This window comes from Balaenoptera acutorostrata, chromosome 12 (assembly GCF_949987535.1).
Source record: "Balaenoptera acutorostrata chromosome 12, mBalAcu1.1, whole genome shotgun sequence".
In the NCBI taxonomy this organism is placed as follows: domain Eukaryota; kingdom Metazoa; phylum Chordata; class Mammalia; order Artiodactyla; family Balaenopteridae; genus Balaenoptera; species Balaenoptera acutorostrata.
In genome coordinates this window covers 57505668-57525084 of record NC_080075.1, presented here as the reverse complement: position 1 = coordinate 57525084, position 19417 = coordinate 57505668, and the positions used below count along the sequence as shown (strand labels likewise).

The window sequence follows — 19417 nt, the reverse complement described above, 5'->3', positions numbered from 1 at the left end:
AAAAAACTTGCCTTGATCTAGCAAGGGAAAATCACTTATAAAAAAAGGGTCCACTGAGTGGATAGCAACTCATGGACTCTCTAGCCTGTCCACGTCCTAACCCAGGACTTACAAACTGAGCCTGTATTAGACATAATTTTTTACTTTGATTCCAGAAGATTACTGTAACCCTAGGAAGGCAGAGAATGAGTATCACAAAAAATTACTAAAACCCTGGAAAAGTGTAACGGTAAGAATAAAGGACAGAAATGGTAAAGAAACAAATTTAAATGCATGATATTAATAGTTTTGTAAGCAGATAATATAATAATACACTCTATAATCATTAAGATAATTTGTTTTGTTTGCCTTTAAAAATGTCTGGAGCATTTGGGACAATAAAATGTTTAGAAGGATTTTATTAAATACATTTGTAATTAGTGTTTAGGTGTTCGGTAAAATTTAACTTGTTTACTAGATTTATAGTTAATAATTTAAACACAAAATGAAACACTAATAGTTTCTAATGTTCTTTTCCATCCACAAATTCCCTTGAGCAGCAAAAGGCCTAGGACCGTCTTTGAGCATGTGTGTCTCGGCTTGAGCCCTTTGAAGAGACAGTCCATATTCACATGAGGCCAGCTATGGGCATTTGACATTTGACATGATGGTAACCAAGCTGTCCTGTTTTCAAAGGACACAGTCACTCACTACTCGGAGCTGTACCATGACTTCACCACCACACAGGTGGGAATGCACGACATTGTCCGCAGCTTCCGGCAGACAATGGACCAATACAGCAGGGAGCCTGGGAGATACAGGTAACCACGGGTGCAGTGTGTGATCTGCACTTTATCCCTCACAACCAAGCATTCTTAAGAGATTCAGTTATAATTTAATAAACCGCATAATTACAATGTATCATAACTCAGTTATGCTAGGGCCTGGTATAGTCTCTCATGTTCCTTAAATTTGCTGATTTTGTTTCCTCTTCTGTAAAATGATGCTAATCCCACAGTACTTATTCACAGGAATTTTGTGAAAATTAAAAGATAATATATTATCCAAAGGTTAGTCATTAACCATTACTATTTTTTATCATTATTTGACCTGTTAGCATGCAAATGTTCCAACTAAACTGTTAACTGTTAGGTTAGTTAACCTAAGTCTCAGTTTTCTCAACAATTAAAAAGTGATAATGACACCCCCATAAGGTTGTTGTGAGATTACATGAGATAATGTCTGTGAAGGACTTAAAACAATGCCTGGCACATAATAAACACTCAATGAACTTAACTCTTTTTTTTTTTAAAGGATTTTCTTATTTATTTATTTATTTATTTATTTATTTTTGGCTGTGTTGGGTCTTCGGTTCGTGCGAGGGCTTTCTCCAGTTGCGGCAAGCGGGGGCCACTCTTCATCGCGGTGCGGGGACCGCTCTTCATCGCGGTGCGCGGGCCTTTCTCTATCGCGGCCCCTCCCGTCGCGGGGCACAGGCTCCAGACGCGCAGGCTCAGCAATTGTGGCTCACGGGCCCAGCTGCTCCGTGGCATGTGGGATCTTCCCAGACCAGGGCTCGAACCCGTGTCCCCTGCATTAGCAGGCAGATTCTCAACCACTGCGCCACCAGGGAAGCCCTGAACTTAACTCTTATTGTGTTTATATAGATTACCCAATAGAATCAGTGGAAAAGGAGTTCAAGAAATTTCTTCTCCTTAAAGTAGGCCCTCTGATCACTATTCCCATTTTACAGATGAGGAGACTGAGACTCTGAGCATGCAGGTAATGGTCACATAGGTAGTGGCCGCCGAGATGGGACTGGAACTGAAACACGTGAGCTCCAGATACTATGTAACTTATCCACTAGTGTAATGTCTCAAATAGCTAAAACAAGCATTGATGTGGGCCATTTCAGGCGAATATGTCTTCCCTGAAGAGTGTTTGGTTTTCAACAACTGAGAGTGCACCCCAATAATAAAGTGAGACTTTATAGGGATTCCAATACAAGGGGAATTTGGGGGGAACCCCTCTTACCTTATATGCAGACATATACTGTACATTCTAAGTGGAGTGATGAGAATTGCTAACTAAAGTCTTCCTGGAAGTTACTGAGTTTCATTCAGAGTTAGAAAGAAAAGAACAGTATTGACTGAGATCCAAACGTGTTTTAGACATGGCTTAGTATTAGGCTAGTCTTTGGGTTTAATATGATGAGAAATTGCCACGTGACCCAGTTTGCCATTTCTTGATATCTGGCTTGATTCTGCTTCCTAGTGAGCCCTAGCCAATACGGTTAATAGTACGCATTCACCTCCCAACATCCTGTTCATGAGACACAGCAGCTGCAAAGCGCTTTCCCAGTCTCCTGACAGGCCCTGATGTCACTGCACTGCCAACTCTTACAGGTTCATGGGGACTGAAGCCCATGGAGAGAACATTGCCAAGACCATGATGTACTACGGTCTGCCTTTTATCCAAGAAGCAGATTTTCCCTTCAACAGTTACCTCGGTAAACTAGACATGCCTTCTGGGAACAGTGTGTTTGAGGTTATCACATCGTGGATGGAAAACATGCCAGAAGGAAAATGGCCTAATTGGATGGTAAGTCCTTATGCCCAGCTCAGCATACGGTGCTGGTGTGCTTGCTGAATAGTCCTCTGAAACAAGGGGCACATTTGTCTCTAAGTGACCTTCACCTTTCCTTCATTTTGTGATTGTTTAGTGAGCCAGACGCATCCCAGCTCCTGACCAGGTTCTTGTCATTCTTCATTCTTTTCCTTCTGGTTCTGAGACTAGATAATTTTAACTGATCTGTCTCATTTGCTGATTCCTTGGTCAATTCAAATCTGTCCAGCCTGTCTAGGGAATTTTTCACTTCCTTTATTGTACTTTTCAACTGTAATTTTTGCTTTTTCCATAATTTCTCTTTATTGACAGTACCTATTTGATAAGGCATTGTTCTCATACTTGTAAGAATCCTGTAGACATTGTCCAGGTTTTGAACACACGTGTAATAGTTGATGTAAAGTCACTGTCCACTAAGTCCAGTGTTTGGGTTTCCTCAGCCAAGTTTTCTGTTGATGCTTTTCCCCCCTCTGTATGGGCCATACTTTCCTGGTTCTTTGCATGTCTTGTATTTTTTGTTGTTGTTGAAACTGGATATTTTAAATAGTAACTGTAGAAATTTTGGAAATCACATTCTCCCCTCTCCAGTGTTTGTTTCTTCAGTGACTTTCTTGGATTAATTCTGTAAACTCTGTTACTTGTTGTGTGCGACCATTGAAGAAGTCTCTGCTTGGTCAGCTAATGGTTGTTAAGATTCCTTAGATGCCTTGAACTTGTTAATAAGTCTCCCAGCCTTTGCTGAGGGGCTGTGTGCGGGGTGGGCATGCTTTCAACACTTTGGCAGGCAGCTCACAGCTCCGCCTTAGTCTTTCCTTTCTGCTTGAGTTTCAGGGTTAGCCGGAGGAGAGAGATTAGATTCTTGGGGCTTCCCTGGCTACCTGTGCAGCCCTGTGCATGTGTGTAGGCGTCTAGATTCCAGGAAAATGCCAGAGCCTTTCAAAGCCTTTTATGGTCATCTTATTCCTAACTTTAAAGTTTTTTGGTCAGTCTCTGTTTAGCCCAGGTTGGTAACACCACCTCAGGCAAGTATAATGATAATCAATTGCTGCTGATTGTTTTTGGCAAATGCCTTGGGGATAAGACAATCTGCACATTTAGCTTTGAGTCAGATCAGATAAAGAAAAAACCCAACCAAAAGTGAGCTGCTAGAAAGGTCAAACAAACAGTGCCAGTTCTCTAGAGATGGAGCTTTTGACGAACTCAAAACCTATTTTGGTCCTCCAGTGGCTACTAGGCTGCTGGTTTTTACATTTTCTGTTGGTTTTCAAGGCTATCTTGAATCTGAGGGGAGGGGCATGAGATTATGGCCAGTTAAAATGATACAAAGCTTGCTGTTCTGAGATCCAGCTGTTTTTCTTGAACACTCCTTGTATTGTTGTAAGCCTTTCATTTCCAAGTTCTGAAAAAGTGGATTTTTACAGTTTTTGCCAGCATTCTCCTTGCTTTCATGGTAGAGATTTTTTGAGGTCCTTACTCTACCATTCCAGAAGTACCCCCTCTCTATACAAATTTTATAATGTAGTTGTAGCACATTTTTTCATATACTCATAGTCTCATATCATAGGCAACTGGACCTCAGCTTGTGAGAGGCCCTGATCTCTGTCCAATGCTAATCTTGATTTCAGTTCTGAGAAAGAAAAGTGATCTAGGTTCAGAAGACTTGAGAAATCACAGGGTTTCTTGTCAGATGCTTTGGAGATAATGAAAAGGAATAAATGGTGGAAAAGTTTGACCTAATTTTCTGGCCATAAAAATAGAAAAATACAATGGTCTATAAAAAGATAATTGTAAAGATAGTTTCAGTAAATCTAAAGAATAAAAAAAGCAAGCTCCCTTTTTCCTGAATTCTAACAACCAAGTTTATATTCTCAGACTCAAGTTCAAAGTTTGGTTCTGCCTCATGACCTTGACCTGAATAAATGATGCAGTTTCTCAGAGCTTGTTTCATCATTTGTAAAATGGAAAGGTTAGGTGATTTAAATAAACTCTTAAATAAGGACTAGATGTTAAAATATGTAATCAGAACATTTAACAAAGAAATATATTTAAAAATAGGAAGTCCTATAGAAAATTTCTTCTTAGACTGTTAAATATTTCTGTAAAAGCTGATTTACCTTTTAACTTAAAAATTTTTTTGAATAGTTCAAAAATCACACACACACAAAGGGACAGATCAGAAGTCTTTCTCTCACCCCGCTCCCCTCCACCTGTTCCCTCCTTGGAGGAAACACTTGTTTCCTTTCCTGTCAATATTCTCTTATCCAAATGTGCAAAAATATTAATATGTACCCTCATAAATTTTGTCTTATTTGCAATATGAATGTGAAGTAAGCTGTTATCACCATTTTGTTGATCATAATGGCCAAGTCAGTCAGATGGTCAATTGTACAGCAAGGAGCTGGGTTAGGACTCAAATGCAGGCTTGCTGATAACGAAGGTACCCATGGTTAACCACGTTTTTCTGCCTGAAGGACGTTTTGTGAAATAGGGTAAATCTTTCAGAAAACTCTGTATAGAGCTGTGCTCTTAAAAAAAAGTATCTGCCTTTCAGACTGGTGGACCAGACAATGACCGGCTGACTTCTCGTCTGGGGAAACAATATGTCAACATCATGAACATGCTTGTGTTCACACTGCCTGGAACTCCCATAACTTACTACGGGGAAGAAATAGGAATGAGAAATATTTTAGCCACAAATCTCAATGAAACCTATGATGTTGTAAGTTAATATAACTTAACCATGCACCACACCAAATCCTCATTTTTTGCCAAATCAGAAAATTTACTATTTCTATTCTGCTGCTGAAAATCATGATTACTTAGCTTTTGTTTCTCACTGTTAGGCAGTGAGAATTTTTCAGCTTTCTTGATTGGGGAAATGCTGCTTCCTGAGCCACACATCTGAATTTCTTGTGTAGAGCCCAGGATCTGCATTTCAAAGATGTTTTCCAGCTGATTCTCAGGTGCACTAAAATTTAAGAAGCCACGTTTTGAGTTTCGAATGCCCTCTACCTGAAATGGAGTTAAGAACATTTATTATAGTGCTTGTCTGTATTGCTAGATCTTGCTTGGCCATAACATAAAAGGAAGAATCTTTGTGCTAACAAATGTAACGGACAGCCTTAGGCCTGAGAAGTTTAAATTTTGTTTTTGTTTGAGGCCATGGATCTTACAATTGTGTTGCTGGGCAGATGAAAGACCTTGAAGCTATAATTTGTATGGTTAGCTTTCAATTGTGAGATCCAATTTCCCTAATATTTAGTCACAATGAAACCTTTTCTAGTTAAGCTCCTAAATTTGTGTGTGCACTCATGCGATAACCAGGCTAAAAAGGATAACAATCTAGGCTCACCTGTACATGGCTGCATGCCTGCATTCACCGATCACTGTATCACATTATAATGAGTTTGTAAATGGCACATTTTGGAATCCTACATTACTCATTTTTAGGGAAAAGCAGCAAAGATTCCAAGCATGTATCAATGTTCAGTTAGTAGTTTATTCACACTCAAGATGTCATTAACTGTTTTCCAATTTAAAGTGTAAAACTGGTTTATGTACTGAATATTAAGGCCTTTTCCTTATGAATGCTAATGAATTTGAGTACTAGCTGAGAAATACAGGGAATTAAATACTTCTGAAGTAAGTCATGGCCAAATTACATTTCTTTTAATAACCAGATCACTGTTTTTTTCTTTATGGTCTTTTGACATAGGATACTCTTCTCTCAAAGTCACCAATGCAGTGGGACAATAGCTCAAATGCTGGTTTTTCTGAAGGCAATCACACCTGGTTACCCACCAGCTCAGATTACCACACTGTGAATGTTGATGTAAGTATCAATGAAAATTTCATGCTAACTCCAGAACAGGAAATGAGTTTCTGTTGCTGACAACATACACTCACCTTGAGTTGTCTAAAACCTTAACTGATGCTCTTTAAATCAATCACATAGACTTCTTTTGCAGTTTTTGTTTTTAAGGAGTTTGCAAATCATGTTTTTGTGAAAATACAAACTGGTGCAGAAGTGTACCATATGAAGTATCATACAGAATATACTCTTCATTGGAATGACTTTGAGCTATGAAATATTAAGAACATTTTATGGAGGGCTTTCAGCAAGTCTGCTATCCTTTCTCTGTTCCCACCCCTCAAAAGGAAGGAAAGAAAGTAAGAGATCGATCAATCAATCTAGGGTAAGATTCTTGAGAGCAAGGCTGTTTACCTACAGAAACTGAAGCATGAATAATCCCTAAAAGTAGCTGTTCCGGAAAAGCATACCCTTCAGCTTTTGCCTATACTGTTTTCTGTTCTCATGGTGATCAACTTTGCCAAGTTCAGCAAACAAATTTCTTAAACAGGAATGCATTAATTCCAGCAAAGTGCTAAATACATTTCCTTAGACCAGAAAAATATGAAATGGCTTCAGGTGAGTTTCAGGTGTTTTCACTGGAAAACACAATCTAAACTACTTAAGGGGGAGAGAAATTACTGGCATCACATGAGGATACAAGTTTTATAGCATCTACTAAGTATTTTGAAAACACTCCCCAGATTATTCTGATACAGAACTTCAGGCAAACCCTCCTGTTCCCACATCTCCCTGATCCAAGCACCCCAGGGATAACTTTGTTTTATATGGTCATAGGTCCTTGAAACACAAAAATTGTATATTAACATTTGTGTTTTGGATTAAGTGCACTTACTGATTTTCATTACGTCCAAATGTCCTAAATATTCCCATAGGCCAATATGTAAGAAATCCTACATAAAAAAGTACAGCAGCAAAGATGGAAAAATGTAAATGCAAATTAAAATAATGGTCAGATTAGTCAAGTCGTTAAAATGATCATGAGTAGTGCTTGGAGGGATGCTAAATCATAATCAAATAACTGGAAGTCTCAGGCAATGCCATTTTAATAAAACACCTCCATAATAGCCCTAGAACAAGGCGAGAATTTAAGTACTTTCTAGAAGATAGAAAGTAAAATTAAGATTACAAAGAAACAAGAGCATAGAAACCATAATCTAAAATACACAGGAGAAAACAGCACTGACAGGTACAGGTGAGAGCACAGCAGGAATGTTCCTCCACCGCTGCAATTGGCTGCCCCAGAATTTGCCTGAGGAAAAAACTCAGGGCCTGTTTGGTGATCATACTCGTGTTGAATGAGTAGAGCAAAGCTTGAAATACTGTTAAACTTCTACAACAACAGTTGAAGGAAAAAAAGGAGAAGAAAACCTAATTCCCTGGGATGATTCACTGAGGAATGATCTCCAAAATAAGAGTTTTTACTCCTCAGTTCACAGAGGCCTTAAGAGGAGGGTAGGACCCTAGGTAGCTGGTCACCATTAAACAGGAAAAGAACCCCTACACCCCAAAGACAAACCAGACCTACCTCCAACTTGGCTTCTCACAGTTAGTAGAGGCAGGCAACTGAAGACAGGCAAACAAGGAGTATCAAATACAAAAGTAAATGAATCACCAAAAATCACACTACATTTGAGAAAAATTAAGACCATGAAAGAGAGACACCATTCCTAACAAAACATTGTAGAAAGCAAAGAAAATATAACATAAGACTTCATTATTAGTAAAACTGCTCCCTCCCTGAGACTATTGTTTTATGTAGCCCTTAACACTCTTTTAAAGAAGTGATTAGATATCTTAGAAATACAAAAATATTGTCAAAATAAACAATAAAATAGAAGTTCTAATTAGTGTGCTGGAAAACTGACTCAAGGGTTTATCCCAAAATGTACTGTAAAAAGGCAAAGAAGTTTTTTTTTTTTTTTAAACACAACATGATTATATTTTAATACACAATCAAAATACGAAACACCATAGTAAATTGATAGCAATAAAAAAGGGCTTTTCATTTGCATTGCATGTAACAAAAGACATTGATATTCCAAGGGAAATGGAAAAAAAAAGGCAAAGAAGTTAACAGTATAAAGAGAAAATTTTTGATATGTGGAGTATAAATCTAGAAATTCCAACATATAACAAAAAAGGAGTTCTAGAAAAGAACAGAGACTAATAAAGAGAAAACCTAAAAATATACAGAAAGAAACCAAACTCAAAAATAGATTGCCTGAGAAAAGGACTGAAAATTGGACTGTCATCAGACTTCTCAACTGGATACTAAAACACATTAGAACTTTACCTTCAAAGTTGTAATGGAAACTTGATTCTAAACAAAGAATCCTATATCCATTCAAACTAGCATTCAGGAGCAAAACAGAGATGGAAAAGCAAGGACCCAAATTTTACTATGTATAGCCAGTTCCTGAAAGAGAAATTGGGGACTCCAACAAAACCAAAAAGGAATCTAAAAGGAAGACATGATGTATAAAACATAGTGAGGAAAGGAACCAACAAAACTTAAGGATGAATAATTTTTGATACATAATGTAAAATAAGGTATTCTGGAGTAAAAATCTTAGTGATTTATTTCTATATGGGAAATGGTGGCAGGGAGGGTGTGTGCGTGTGAGAGTGAGCAAACGCACATGCGTGCAGGCTAACGCACTTTACAAGGATGGAAACAGAGTAACTCACTCTAGATGTGAGCTGTCCAGTAGCCACTAACCACTGTGACTACTAAAATTAAACAGAATTAAAAGTTCAGTTCCTGTTTAACACTAGCAACATTTCAAGTGCTCAGTAGCTAGTGGCTACCATATTGTACAGCACAGAAACAGAACTTTTGGCACTGCAAGAAGTTCTACTGGACAGCACTGCTCTGTATGTTGAAAAAAATATGTTTTAAATGGTTATTACAGTTTTAAGGGTAACAATCAGAAGAAAAGACATAAATGTGTAATTTTCGAAGGAAACTGGAAGGAAAAAAATTACATAAAGAAAACCAATTGATCCAATAAAAAGCTAAAGAAGAAAATAAAACACTAGTACAACTAAAATAAAACATTAGTACAACTAAAATAAAAAATAAGGCTACAGGATTATGTCTAAACATGGTAATCACAGATATAAATGGGTTAAATTCACCTATAAAAGATATAAACTCTTAGATTAGAAAACAAAGACAAAATCTGACATAAGAGACATAGCTAAAACAAAAGGACACAGAAAGAATTAAAATAAAGATATTACAGGCAAATGCTAACAAAAAGAAACCTTGCCACCTGGCTGTAGCTTTCAAAACAAAAAAATGCACATACCCTTTAGTAATTTCATTCCTAGATATCTGTATCTAGGAGTACCTGCACATGTGGAAAATGATAAATATTCAAGGATCTCTACTGCAGCACTTTTTTTTTAAAAGAAATATAAATTTATATAACATGATTTTTAACCTATCCAATTGGTAAGTATTTTTCTTTTTTTCTTTTTTTTAAACATCTTTATTGGAGTATAATTGCTTTACAAAGTGAATCAGCTATACATATACATGTATCCCCATATCTCCTCCCTCTTGCGTCTCCCTCCCACCCTCCCTATCCACCCCTCTAGGTGGTCACAAAGCACCGAGCTCATCTCCCTGTGCTATGCGGCTGCTTCCCACTAGCTATCTACTTTACATTTGGTAGTGTATGTATGTCCATGCCACTCTCTCACTTGGTCCCAGCTTACCCTTCCCCCTCCCCATGTCCTCAAGTCCATTCTCTACGTCTGAGTCTTTATTCCTCTCCTGCCCCTAGGTTCTTCAGAACGATTTTTTTTTTTTAAGATTTCATATATATGTATTAGCATACGGTATTTGTTTTTCTCTTTCTGACTTACTTCACTCTGTATGACAGACTGTAGGTCCATCCACCTCACTACAGATGACTCAATTTCGTTTCTTTTTATGGCTGAGTAATATTCCATTGTATATATGTGCCACATCTTCTTTATCCATTCATCTGTTGATGGACAGTTAGGTTGCTTCCATGTCCTGGCTACTGTCAATAGAGCTGCAATGAACATTGTGGTACATGACTCTTTTTGAATTATGGTTTTCTCAGGGTATATGCCCAGGAGTGGGATTGTGCAGCACTGTTTTTGATAGCAGAAGACTCTGGAAATGATTTATATATTTTATCAATAGAAAGCCAGTTGAATCAATTATGGTTAATCTATACAACAGACAAGTACGCAGCTGTGAAAAAGAATGAGGGAGTTCTCTGTGCATTGATAAGAGACCACCGCTAACATGTACTAAATAATTAAAAAAACAGGGTACAGAATGGTAACATGCCACTATTTGTGTAAAGAAGGAAAAAGTATGTCTACCTATGTCTGCACAGGCATGGAATGTATCATTTCATATGAAACATACAATGAAAGAATATAAACAGTAATAGTGTCTATCTCTGGGAGAGAAAATGGGAAGCTAGGGGATGGTGTTGAAGAAAACCATTTATATATTATTCTTAAAATTGAATTTTATATTGTATGCATGCATTTTCTATTTAAAAAAAATAAAGTTACAAAAAGCAGGTGTGGAAATATTTAATAGCAGACAAAATAGAATTCAATATGAAAAGCATGAGACAAAGGCAATTTTCAAAAACTGATGAAAGAACATTCCACTGTAAATCATGAATCTATGCATCTAACAATAGCTTCAAAATGTATAAAACAAGTACTATGAGAAATGCAAAGAAAGACTGATAAATCCACAATTACAGAGAGACACTTCAACATACTTCTAGAAAGTGGTAAATTAAGTAGACAAAAATAATAGTTAACACTTACTGGGCACTTCTTATGTGAGTGGCACTGAACTGTGCTTTTTCATGCATTATCTAAGGCTATAGAAAATGTTAGTAGTAATTTGACAAGTCATATACATATACCATATACATGTACCATAAACACCTTTGTACCTGATAAACACAGAATAAACTTTTTCAGACATTCATTAGATATTCACTAAACACCACACATTACGCACCTGCCCCAAACAACCACCAGTACCACTGAGGTCAACATGGCTGGCAAGACTACAATGAAATGAATGCTATCACTGATTTGGCAACAGCTTTTATGAAGACAAATTTGGCATTATGTATCAAGCATCCATACTCCTTGACATAATAATTGTCTTTCTGATATTTATATCTTAAATAAATAATCCAAATATGGGGGAAGCGTATTAGAAACTTGAACGTCAAAATGAAAGGGAATGATTAAGTATCGTATAACCATTCATTAGATTATTATTCTGCCATTAAAATGACATTTAATGTAATAACAAAAGATGCTTGAAATGTTAAAGGAAAACAAGAAAAATACATTAAATTATGTATATTTTATACAGCTGTAAAATTAACCCCAATCTTCTTTAATGGGCATATTTTAACTTTCACTGTAGGCAGCATTTTGCTTTGCATCCCTTTCTGCAATTTTCTGTTCATAATTAGCATCTGTTAATGTTACACCAAGCTACACATTATTCTACAAAAGAGAACAGAGAAGCCCCAGTTCACCAGAGATTCTCAGAGCCCATGGCCATGATGGCTGCTTTTCTGCCAGTTAAATATAGCATAAAGGGACTTTCTTTAGGCAAGTTAAATATCCATTAACTTAGACACGGACATTCAGTGGAGTCAAATTTGGCCTCTACATCAGCTCTGGCCAAGATGTAGCAGAGAACTGTGCACGCAGCAATCCCTCTCAGACAAGGTGAAACCCTGAATTTGTAGTTTCTATGGGTAGTTAAATAAACTATTCTTACCTACTTATTAATACTTAAAAGTCGGTAGTTGTTTTAAGGGTTAAAATAGAAGCAAGTTTTTTTGGGAAATAATTCCTTATTTGATACTCTTAGAATCAAACATTTATGTGAATATTCTTTTTAAAAAAAACAGGTCCAAAAGACTCAGCCCAGATCAGCACTGAAGTTATATCAAGAATTAAGTTTGCTTCACGCCAATGAGCTGCTCCTCAGCAGGGGCTGGTTTTGCTACTTGAGGAATGACAACCACTTTGTTGTGTACACAAGAGAGCTGGACGGCACAGACAGAGTCTTCCTCATGGTTCTGAATTTTGGAGAATTATCAGTGCTAAATCTAAAGGAAATGATTTCAAATATTCCCACAAGAGTGAGGATAAGGTTAAGTACCAATTCTGCCTACAAAGGCCGTGAAGTTGATACACATGCCATTACACTGGACAAAGGAGAAGGACTCATCCTTGAATACAACACGAGGAATCTCCTTCATCACCAAACAGCTTTCCAAGACAGATGTTTTGTTTCCAACCGGGCATGCTATTCCAGTGTACTGAACATACTGTACAGCTTGTGTTAGGCACCTCTGTGAAAGAGATGGAGACACTGGCATTCTGTTCTATTGTAAGCATTTGCAGTAACTTCACGTACAGCAGCATGCTGCTGGGTGAACTTTATGAGAAGTAATTAATTTTTAGATATTTCTGTAGCTTGAGTGAAACTTGCTTTAGGAAAGGTTCTCAAATGTTTTTCAAGAATAATAAAGTGTTTAAAAGAAAATTATCCCTTGCAGGAACTTGTAATTTTTTTGAGTTAGCATCAATAAGAGATGATCAGAGCACCTCAGGACTCCAGAATATTAAAGAGATGTAATGAATTTTAATGTGAGGAATATCTTCTTCTTCCATAAAATGCAGGTACAGAAATTGGAGGATCACTTAACTGCTAGAGTATCTAAAAATGTTCACTAGCAAAGAAGCAGGACCTTGATTTGTAAACTGTTCAAAGAAAATCAGAGTAAAACAAACCTGTTCTGATGCGGGAAAGGGGAAAGTTCTGCTGTCACCAATCCTTCCTTCACTCCCTTCTCTATGTCCTTCTACAGAGCATGGTTTGAAAACTACTTTCCTAGGTTAAGGGGCATGTGCATCAATGAAGACAATGGTATAAGCAAGTGAGCTGTATACAAAACAAAATCTGGATGGAGAAACAAATTTTAAAAAATTATTTACTAACTTAAAAAACTCACTTTTGTTAATGTAACTGGAAATATGACTATGAAATATTTCAGTGTGTTTCCAATTTCCACTGAATGCAGCATTTCAGAATTTTAGATATTTCTTAAGATTCTCAAAAACACTGGTGCTGTCAAGTCCAAGTTCCTCGTACAGGAATTTAATTTGGGCTGTAATCTAAAAGAAACACATTTAAAAAATTAGATAGAAGGCCTTTGTGGTAAAACTCCAGTGTTCAAGTCTCTCCTTGTCCATCCATCTTCACCTAACCCTGAAGTCAGCAATTTATGGCAAAGGTATTTTTTATTTGGCACAGAGGCAGAAAGTTCCCAACAACTGAGATACAACTACTTTCTCTGACAGAGCTCACTTATCAAGTTCCTCTTCTCTTTATTGACTCTGAGTTCCTCCTTCCCCCTCAGGTCTCAGCCATAGACCTGACAGTTGGTGAAGCAGCCGGCACAAACCCTGCTGCAACCACTGAAAGGCCGAGTACAACACATCACTAATTGGGCATCTGTCAACTTAGAGGGGCTTGATAGCATACCTTTTTGTGAGAATCCTCAATCACATGATTGCCTCCAGGCTGAATATCTAAAATAATATTGGGGGCTTGATAACCTGAAAGAGTTAACATATGAAACAATTAGAAGGTTTTCGGCCGAGACCCACCCATTTCACCCGGCTCCTTCCAAGCGCTCTATTAAAATAGTAGTGAAGGAGAAAGGCATAAACCACCACCACCAACAACAACAAAGACAGGAGAGGTGGGGAGAGCAGTAGAAAACAAATTTTTGAAACAGGAAAAGCAGGAGGAGGACCAGAGGCAGAGGAAGCTGGATGGAAGAGACTACAGGGCTATATGGAGAAGGAAGCCAATCGGTCTTACGGAATCTGAGAGCCTTGTGACCTGGAAACACCAACTATAGCAATGGGTGAGAGTGAGACACAGAACTGAATACAGGGCAACTGTCTGGAAACTTGTATGTGAGACCCTCTGACCCTGAGCCCAGAAGGTTCTGGCATGTCTTGCCAAGGAAAAATGGTAAGAGTTCTTGCCTAATAAAATTGAAAGATCTAGAGAAAATTAAAGCTGCTAGTTTGGGCACTGAAGCTCCAGAGCAAAAACTTCAGAATTTGTTTTTAGAGATTCCCAAGAATAATAGCTCAATTAATTTTGTTAAAGAATGAATGATATGATACAGTATGATAGTACACCTCCAAGTTATGTACATATTCAAATTTACTTTTTTCTTTGTGCCTTGCCTACCTTATTTTAATGCTGTCCTTTGAAAAACAGGCGAGGCAGTTATAGTTATTACATTTGCTTCAAATGGGTAGTTGACATAGGAAAAACAGTGATTTGTCTAGAATCATGGGTGATTGATTTGGTCTGCAGTACTACCCTGAGCAGTACACTGAAGGTGACAGTCCATGTAGCTACGTCCTCTGCTCCCAGGCGGTCTCCTACCTTCCCCAGTGTCCTTAGCATGCTCCACGATGGCTTCCTTGAGTTTCTCAGTATAGTTTACAATTCCTTTCAGAGGCACACGTTCATCATTTTCGTAAGCTGTGATGTGAATCGAAGGATAATGCTGAAAGAAAAGAGATGTACAAAGAACTTATATTATTCCTTATGGTCCCTTTCCACCTTATGGATTATGAAAAACAACTACCTCCAATTTTTTTTTCCCTAAGTGCTAGAATTTTTTTTCTCATTTGATATTCTTGAGAGATATATGGCATCACAATACTAGACTATTTGTTACCTGGAATAACCTTTTCTTGACTAGTGAGACCTTGATCTTATTGAATCTAGTCTCCTGAGCTATTAAGTGGAAACAAACATGGAGTATGAGCAGAGAAGGGGCTGAAAGGTGTTTGAGTATTATAAGCAGAAACAATCTAAGGCCTTACTAAATTCTGGCTGTGGCTCGGGTAAATATCCTTTTCATTATTCTCTCTATCACTTCAGGATAGTATATCATAACTGTCTTTCACTACCTTAGGTTTAATGTTTTGATAGGGACAGTAACGTTTTATGTAGTTCTTGTGTTTTTCATCAGATGAAGGATTCCCCCACTCTTCTAATTCTTCTAATGTCAGAGGAAGTGTAGTGTCCATCATGGTGTTGAGAACATCCAAGAAAGGTGCCTTAAAAAAAAAAAAAGCCAGAGAAATTTAAACTTCAATTAATAAATTGGTAAAATGAGTTTCAGAAAAATACTATACTTTATGAATATACATGCTGACATCACAGAACAAAGCTCAAGAAGTTATGTACATTCCCAGGAGCCAGATTAATTAGCCAGTCTGTAACCAGGGCCTGTGATTTATAACTGGCTTTTAAGGTATTCAGACTCCTTAAATGACAAAGGGTTTATCTTCCAATTTCACAATTTTTGCTTTTAGTTTTGTTTCTTTTATTCACATAATAAATGCCACCACCTCACATCCATTAGGCTGCTATAAGAAAAAAAAGTGTTGGCAAGGATGTGGACAAACTGGAACACTTGTGCACTGCTGGTGGGGATGTAAAATGGTGCAGAGAGTATGCTGGTTTCTTAAAAAATTAAACTTAGAATTCTCATATGATCCAGTAATTCTATTCCTAGGTATATATCCAAAAGAAATGAAAGCAGGGTCTTGAAGAGTACACCCCTGTTCACAGCAGTATTTACAATACCCAAAAGGTGGACGTAACCCAAGTGTCCACTGATAGATGAATGGATAAGCAAAATATAAATACAATGATACAATGAAATTCAGCTTTAAAAAGAAGGAAAATCTGACACCTGCTACAACACAATGGACCTTGAGAACATTATCTAAGTGAAATAAACCAGTTATAAAAAGACATATAATACATTGTACAATTCCATTTATATAGGAGGTACCTTAGTGTAGTCAGATTCATAGAAAACTAGAATGGTGGTTCCCAGGGTCCAGAGGAAGGGGAAATTGGGGAGTTGCTATTTAATGGGTACAGAGTTTCAGTTTTGCAAGATGAGGAGTATGGAAACTGGTTGCATAACAACGTGAGTGTACTTAACACTACTGAACTGAACACACTTAAAAATGGTTAAGACGGTAAATTTTATGTTATTTTACCACAATTAAAACTTAAAAGTAAGGGTTTTCCTGGTGGCGCAATGGTTGAGAATCTGCCTGCCAATGCAGGGGACACGAGTTCGAGCCCTGGTCTGGGAAGATCCCACATGCCGCCAAGCAACTAAGTCCACGTGCCACAACTACTGAGCCTGTGCTCCAGAGCCCATGAGCCACAACTACTGAGCCCACGTGCTACAACTACTGAAGCCCACGTGCCTAGAGCCTGTGCTCTGCAACAAGAGAAGTCACCGCAATGAGAAGCCCACCACCGCAACGAAGAGTAGCCCCTGCTTGCCACAACTAGAGGAGCCCGCGTGCAGCAACGAAGACCCAACGCAGCCAAAAATAAATAAATAAATATTTAAAAATAAAACCCCAACAACACGTGAATAAACTCAGTTGGACATTTTACATAATAAAAAGGTAATAAATGCTAATTGAAGAAAATCTGAAAATTATCCAAGGTGAAAAAGAATATCACTCATTGGCTTATAACCAGTATTAAAACATTTAATAAAATGGGGGCTGCTTTGTTCATATAGCTGTATAATCTTCTGTTAACATGTTTTGCAGCTTTCTCTTTTATTAACATTAAGCAAATATGGGCAAATGCAATTCTTTTTGGCTGCCTAGCATCTTAGCTCCTTTTGTGCATTTAGAATATCCCTAACCTTATGAGACAGCCTGCCTCTCACTGTAGAGGAGCTAAATGCCAGATAGTTCCTTTCCCAGCTTTCCCTCAGAGTGAGAGTAGCCACATGACTTAGGTTTACCAATCAGACATAATGGGCTCCAAACTTTGAATGAATTGTTGGATAATTGCGTTACCTCCAATTCTTCACTATTATAAGCAGTGTGGGATAAATATTCTTAAACATATATTTCTGATTATTTCCTTTCTGATTTCTTTCTTTTTTAAAATTTATTCATTTATTTATTTTTGGCTGTGTTGGGTCTTCCTTGCTGCACGCGGGCTATCTCTAGTTGCGGCGAGCGGGGGCTACTCTTTGTTGAGGTGCGTGGGCCTCTCATTGCAGTGGCCTCCTGTTGCAGAGCACGGGCTCTAGGCGCACGGGCTTCAGTAGCTGTGGCACGCAGGCTCAGTAGTTCTGGCACACAGGCTTAGTTGCTCCACAGCATGTGGGATCTCCCTGGACCAGGGCTCGAACCTGTGTCCCCTGCACTGGCAGGCGGATTCTTAACCACTGCACCACCAGGGAAGCCCTCCTTTCTGATTTCTAAAAGTCAAAGGTTAGTTGCATTTTCTTTATAATTCTGCCATTACTGTCTTTGTGCATGGAGTTTTTTCCCTTCTAAGTATTTCTATTAAAAAATAGATTTACTGATCAGGAATATTTAACACTTATTTACTTAATACAAGCCCACAGTGTATAGCCCACACCCTCAAAAAAAAAAAAAAACCTGAAAATAATTTACTCTCTCCATCCTAGTCATTATCTTCTAGAATATCTACGGTAGAAGAACAAAATTTGTCACCCCCAGATTATTTCAAGCTGAAAACAATCAAGGCCCAAAAGACTCAGGAAGAAACGTTGATCTTCCCCCTAACAGCCTGAAGAATTTAGATAGAGGGTGTATTACAGGAGCATCACCAGATAATAAATACAGACTAGCTGTGGTGGGGAAATGCTTAGAGACCAGAGTCCACTCTGTGCCCCATGGTCTCTGCTAACCCAGCAAACATTTGTTTACCAAACTTTTGCTTTTCCTACTGCCTTCTACCCCTTGAAGTCTTACCCCTAACATCCTCTTCCATCTTTAGCTGAAGATGGTGTTGAAGGTGAGTAACCATGGCCACCATTCTGGTCATTTTGGTGAGTTACTCAGTCTGCTGGGTCTCTTCCATATATACATGTTATTAAACTTTGTTTGATTTTTCTCCTGTTAATCTGTCTCATGTCAATTTAATTCTGAGACCAGCCAGAAGAACCTAGAGGGAAGAGGAAAATTTCTTTCTCCCCTACACTAACCAGGAAGCAGGAGAAAGATGGAGGTGAAATGAGCGGCTATAATTTCATAACTTTGGACATCAGGAAAAGACTATAGAGCCTTTTCAGAACAGGAAAAGATATTTCAATTGAAGTATAGGAAAATATTCCTAAAGACCATTAATAAGAATAGAGTATGTGAAAATAGAGAGCCCCTAAATCCAGGACTGAAATGTTGATGGGCAATAAGAGTCAAAGGATTTCACACATTCCAGAGTCAGTGTGCCTGGCCTGACTTCCTGGATCTGGTGTTTCGTATATGCTTTGTCTCTTTTCCACCAACTCTAAATGTTCTTACAAATAAAAAATGATCAGTGGGAACAGCCATTAATATCCTTCAGAGGAAATCCTTAAAAATCAATAAAGAACACTGTCAGGGAAGTTCTCCCAGAGCTACAATTCTGTGCTTAAAATTTAAAAGCTTTGTTATACTCCTGTGCTGTGGTAAAACTGTAACAGAAAATTTTTCTTAGAGCATCTATTACTTCACGCCTCCCTATTCTGTAAACAGTAGAGGCAGAGTACTTACCTCCAAAGTCACAGCTCTCAGCAGCTCTGGATTAGAATTACACAATGCTCCCACAAGCACGCCTCCAGCACTGAAAGCAGTCAGGGTTGTTAGACTTGGCTGAGAAAAGCCTTGGCCATGAAGTGTCTTAATGCAAGCCTCTAAGTCAGCAAGGCCATTGAGTTTTTTAGTTAGACGGCCATCAGCGTGCCACTGGAGGCCTAACTCACCACCTCCCCTGAAATTAAAGGGGAAAAAAGTTTTAGTGGG

General features: G+C 38.1%; 2 protein-coding genes across 12 annotated transcripts in view; one reads left to right on the top strand and one right to left on the bottom strand.

Moving 5' to 3' along the window:
- The window catches only part of SLC3A1 (solute carrier family 3 member 1), a 48162-nt gene extending 35298 nt beyond the window's left edge, over nucleotides 1-12864 (top strand). For all 3 annotated transcript variants that reach the window (XM_007190087.3, XM_007190088.3, XM_028168492.2), the window contains 5 exons: nucleotides 676-800; nucleotides 2385-2580; nucleotides 5156-5323; nucleotides 6320-6436; nucleotides 12424-12864. In XM_007190087.3, coding sequence (XP_007190149.1) covers nucleotides 676-800; nucleotides 2385-2580; nucleotides 5156-5323; nucleotides 6320-6436; nucleotides 12424-12864 — 1047 coding nt within the window. The remainder of the gene's footprint in view (nucleotides 1-675; nucleotides 801-2384; nucleotides 2581-5155; nucleotides 5324-6319; nucleotides 6437-12423) is intronic.
- The window catches only part of PREPL (prolyl endopeptidase like), a 59106-nt gene continuing 50735 nt past the window's right edge, over nucleotides 11047-19417 (bottom strand). For all 9 annotated transcript variants that reach the window (XM_057557768.1, XM_007190089.3, XM_057557770.1 and 6 more), the window contains 5 exons: nucleotides 19169-19385; nucleotides 15524-15673; nucleotides 14991-15114; nucleotides 14067-14140; nucleotides 11047-13696 (listed from right to left, as the gene is read on the bottom strand). In XM_057557768.1, coding sequence (XP_057413751.1) covers nucleotides 13607-13696; nucleotides 14067-14140; nucleotides 14991-15114; nucleotides 15524-15673; nucleotides 19169-19385 — 655 coding nt within the window. In that variant the 3' untranslated portion in view covers nucleotides 11047-13606. The remainder of the gene's footprint in view (nucleotides 13697-14066; nucleotides 14141-14990; nucleotides 15115-15523; nucleotides 15674-19168; nucleotides 19386-19417) is intronic.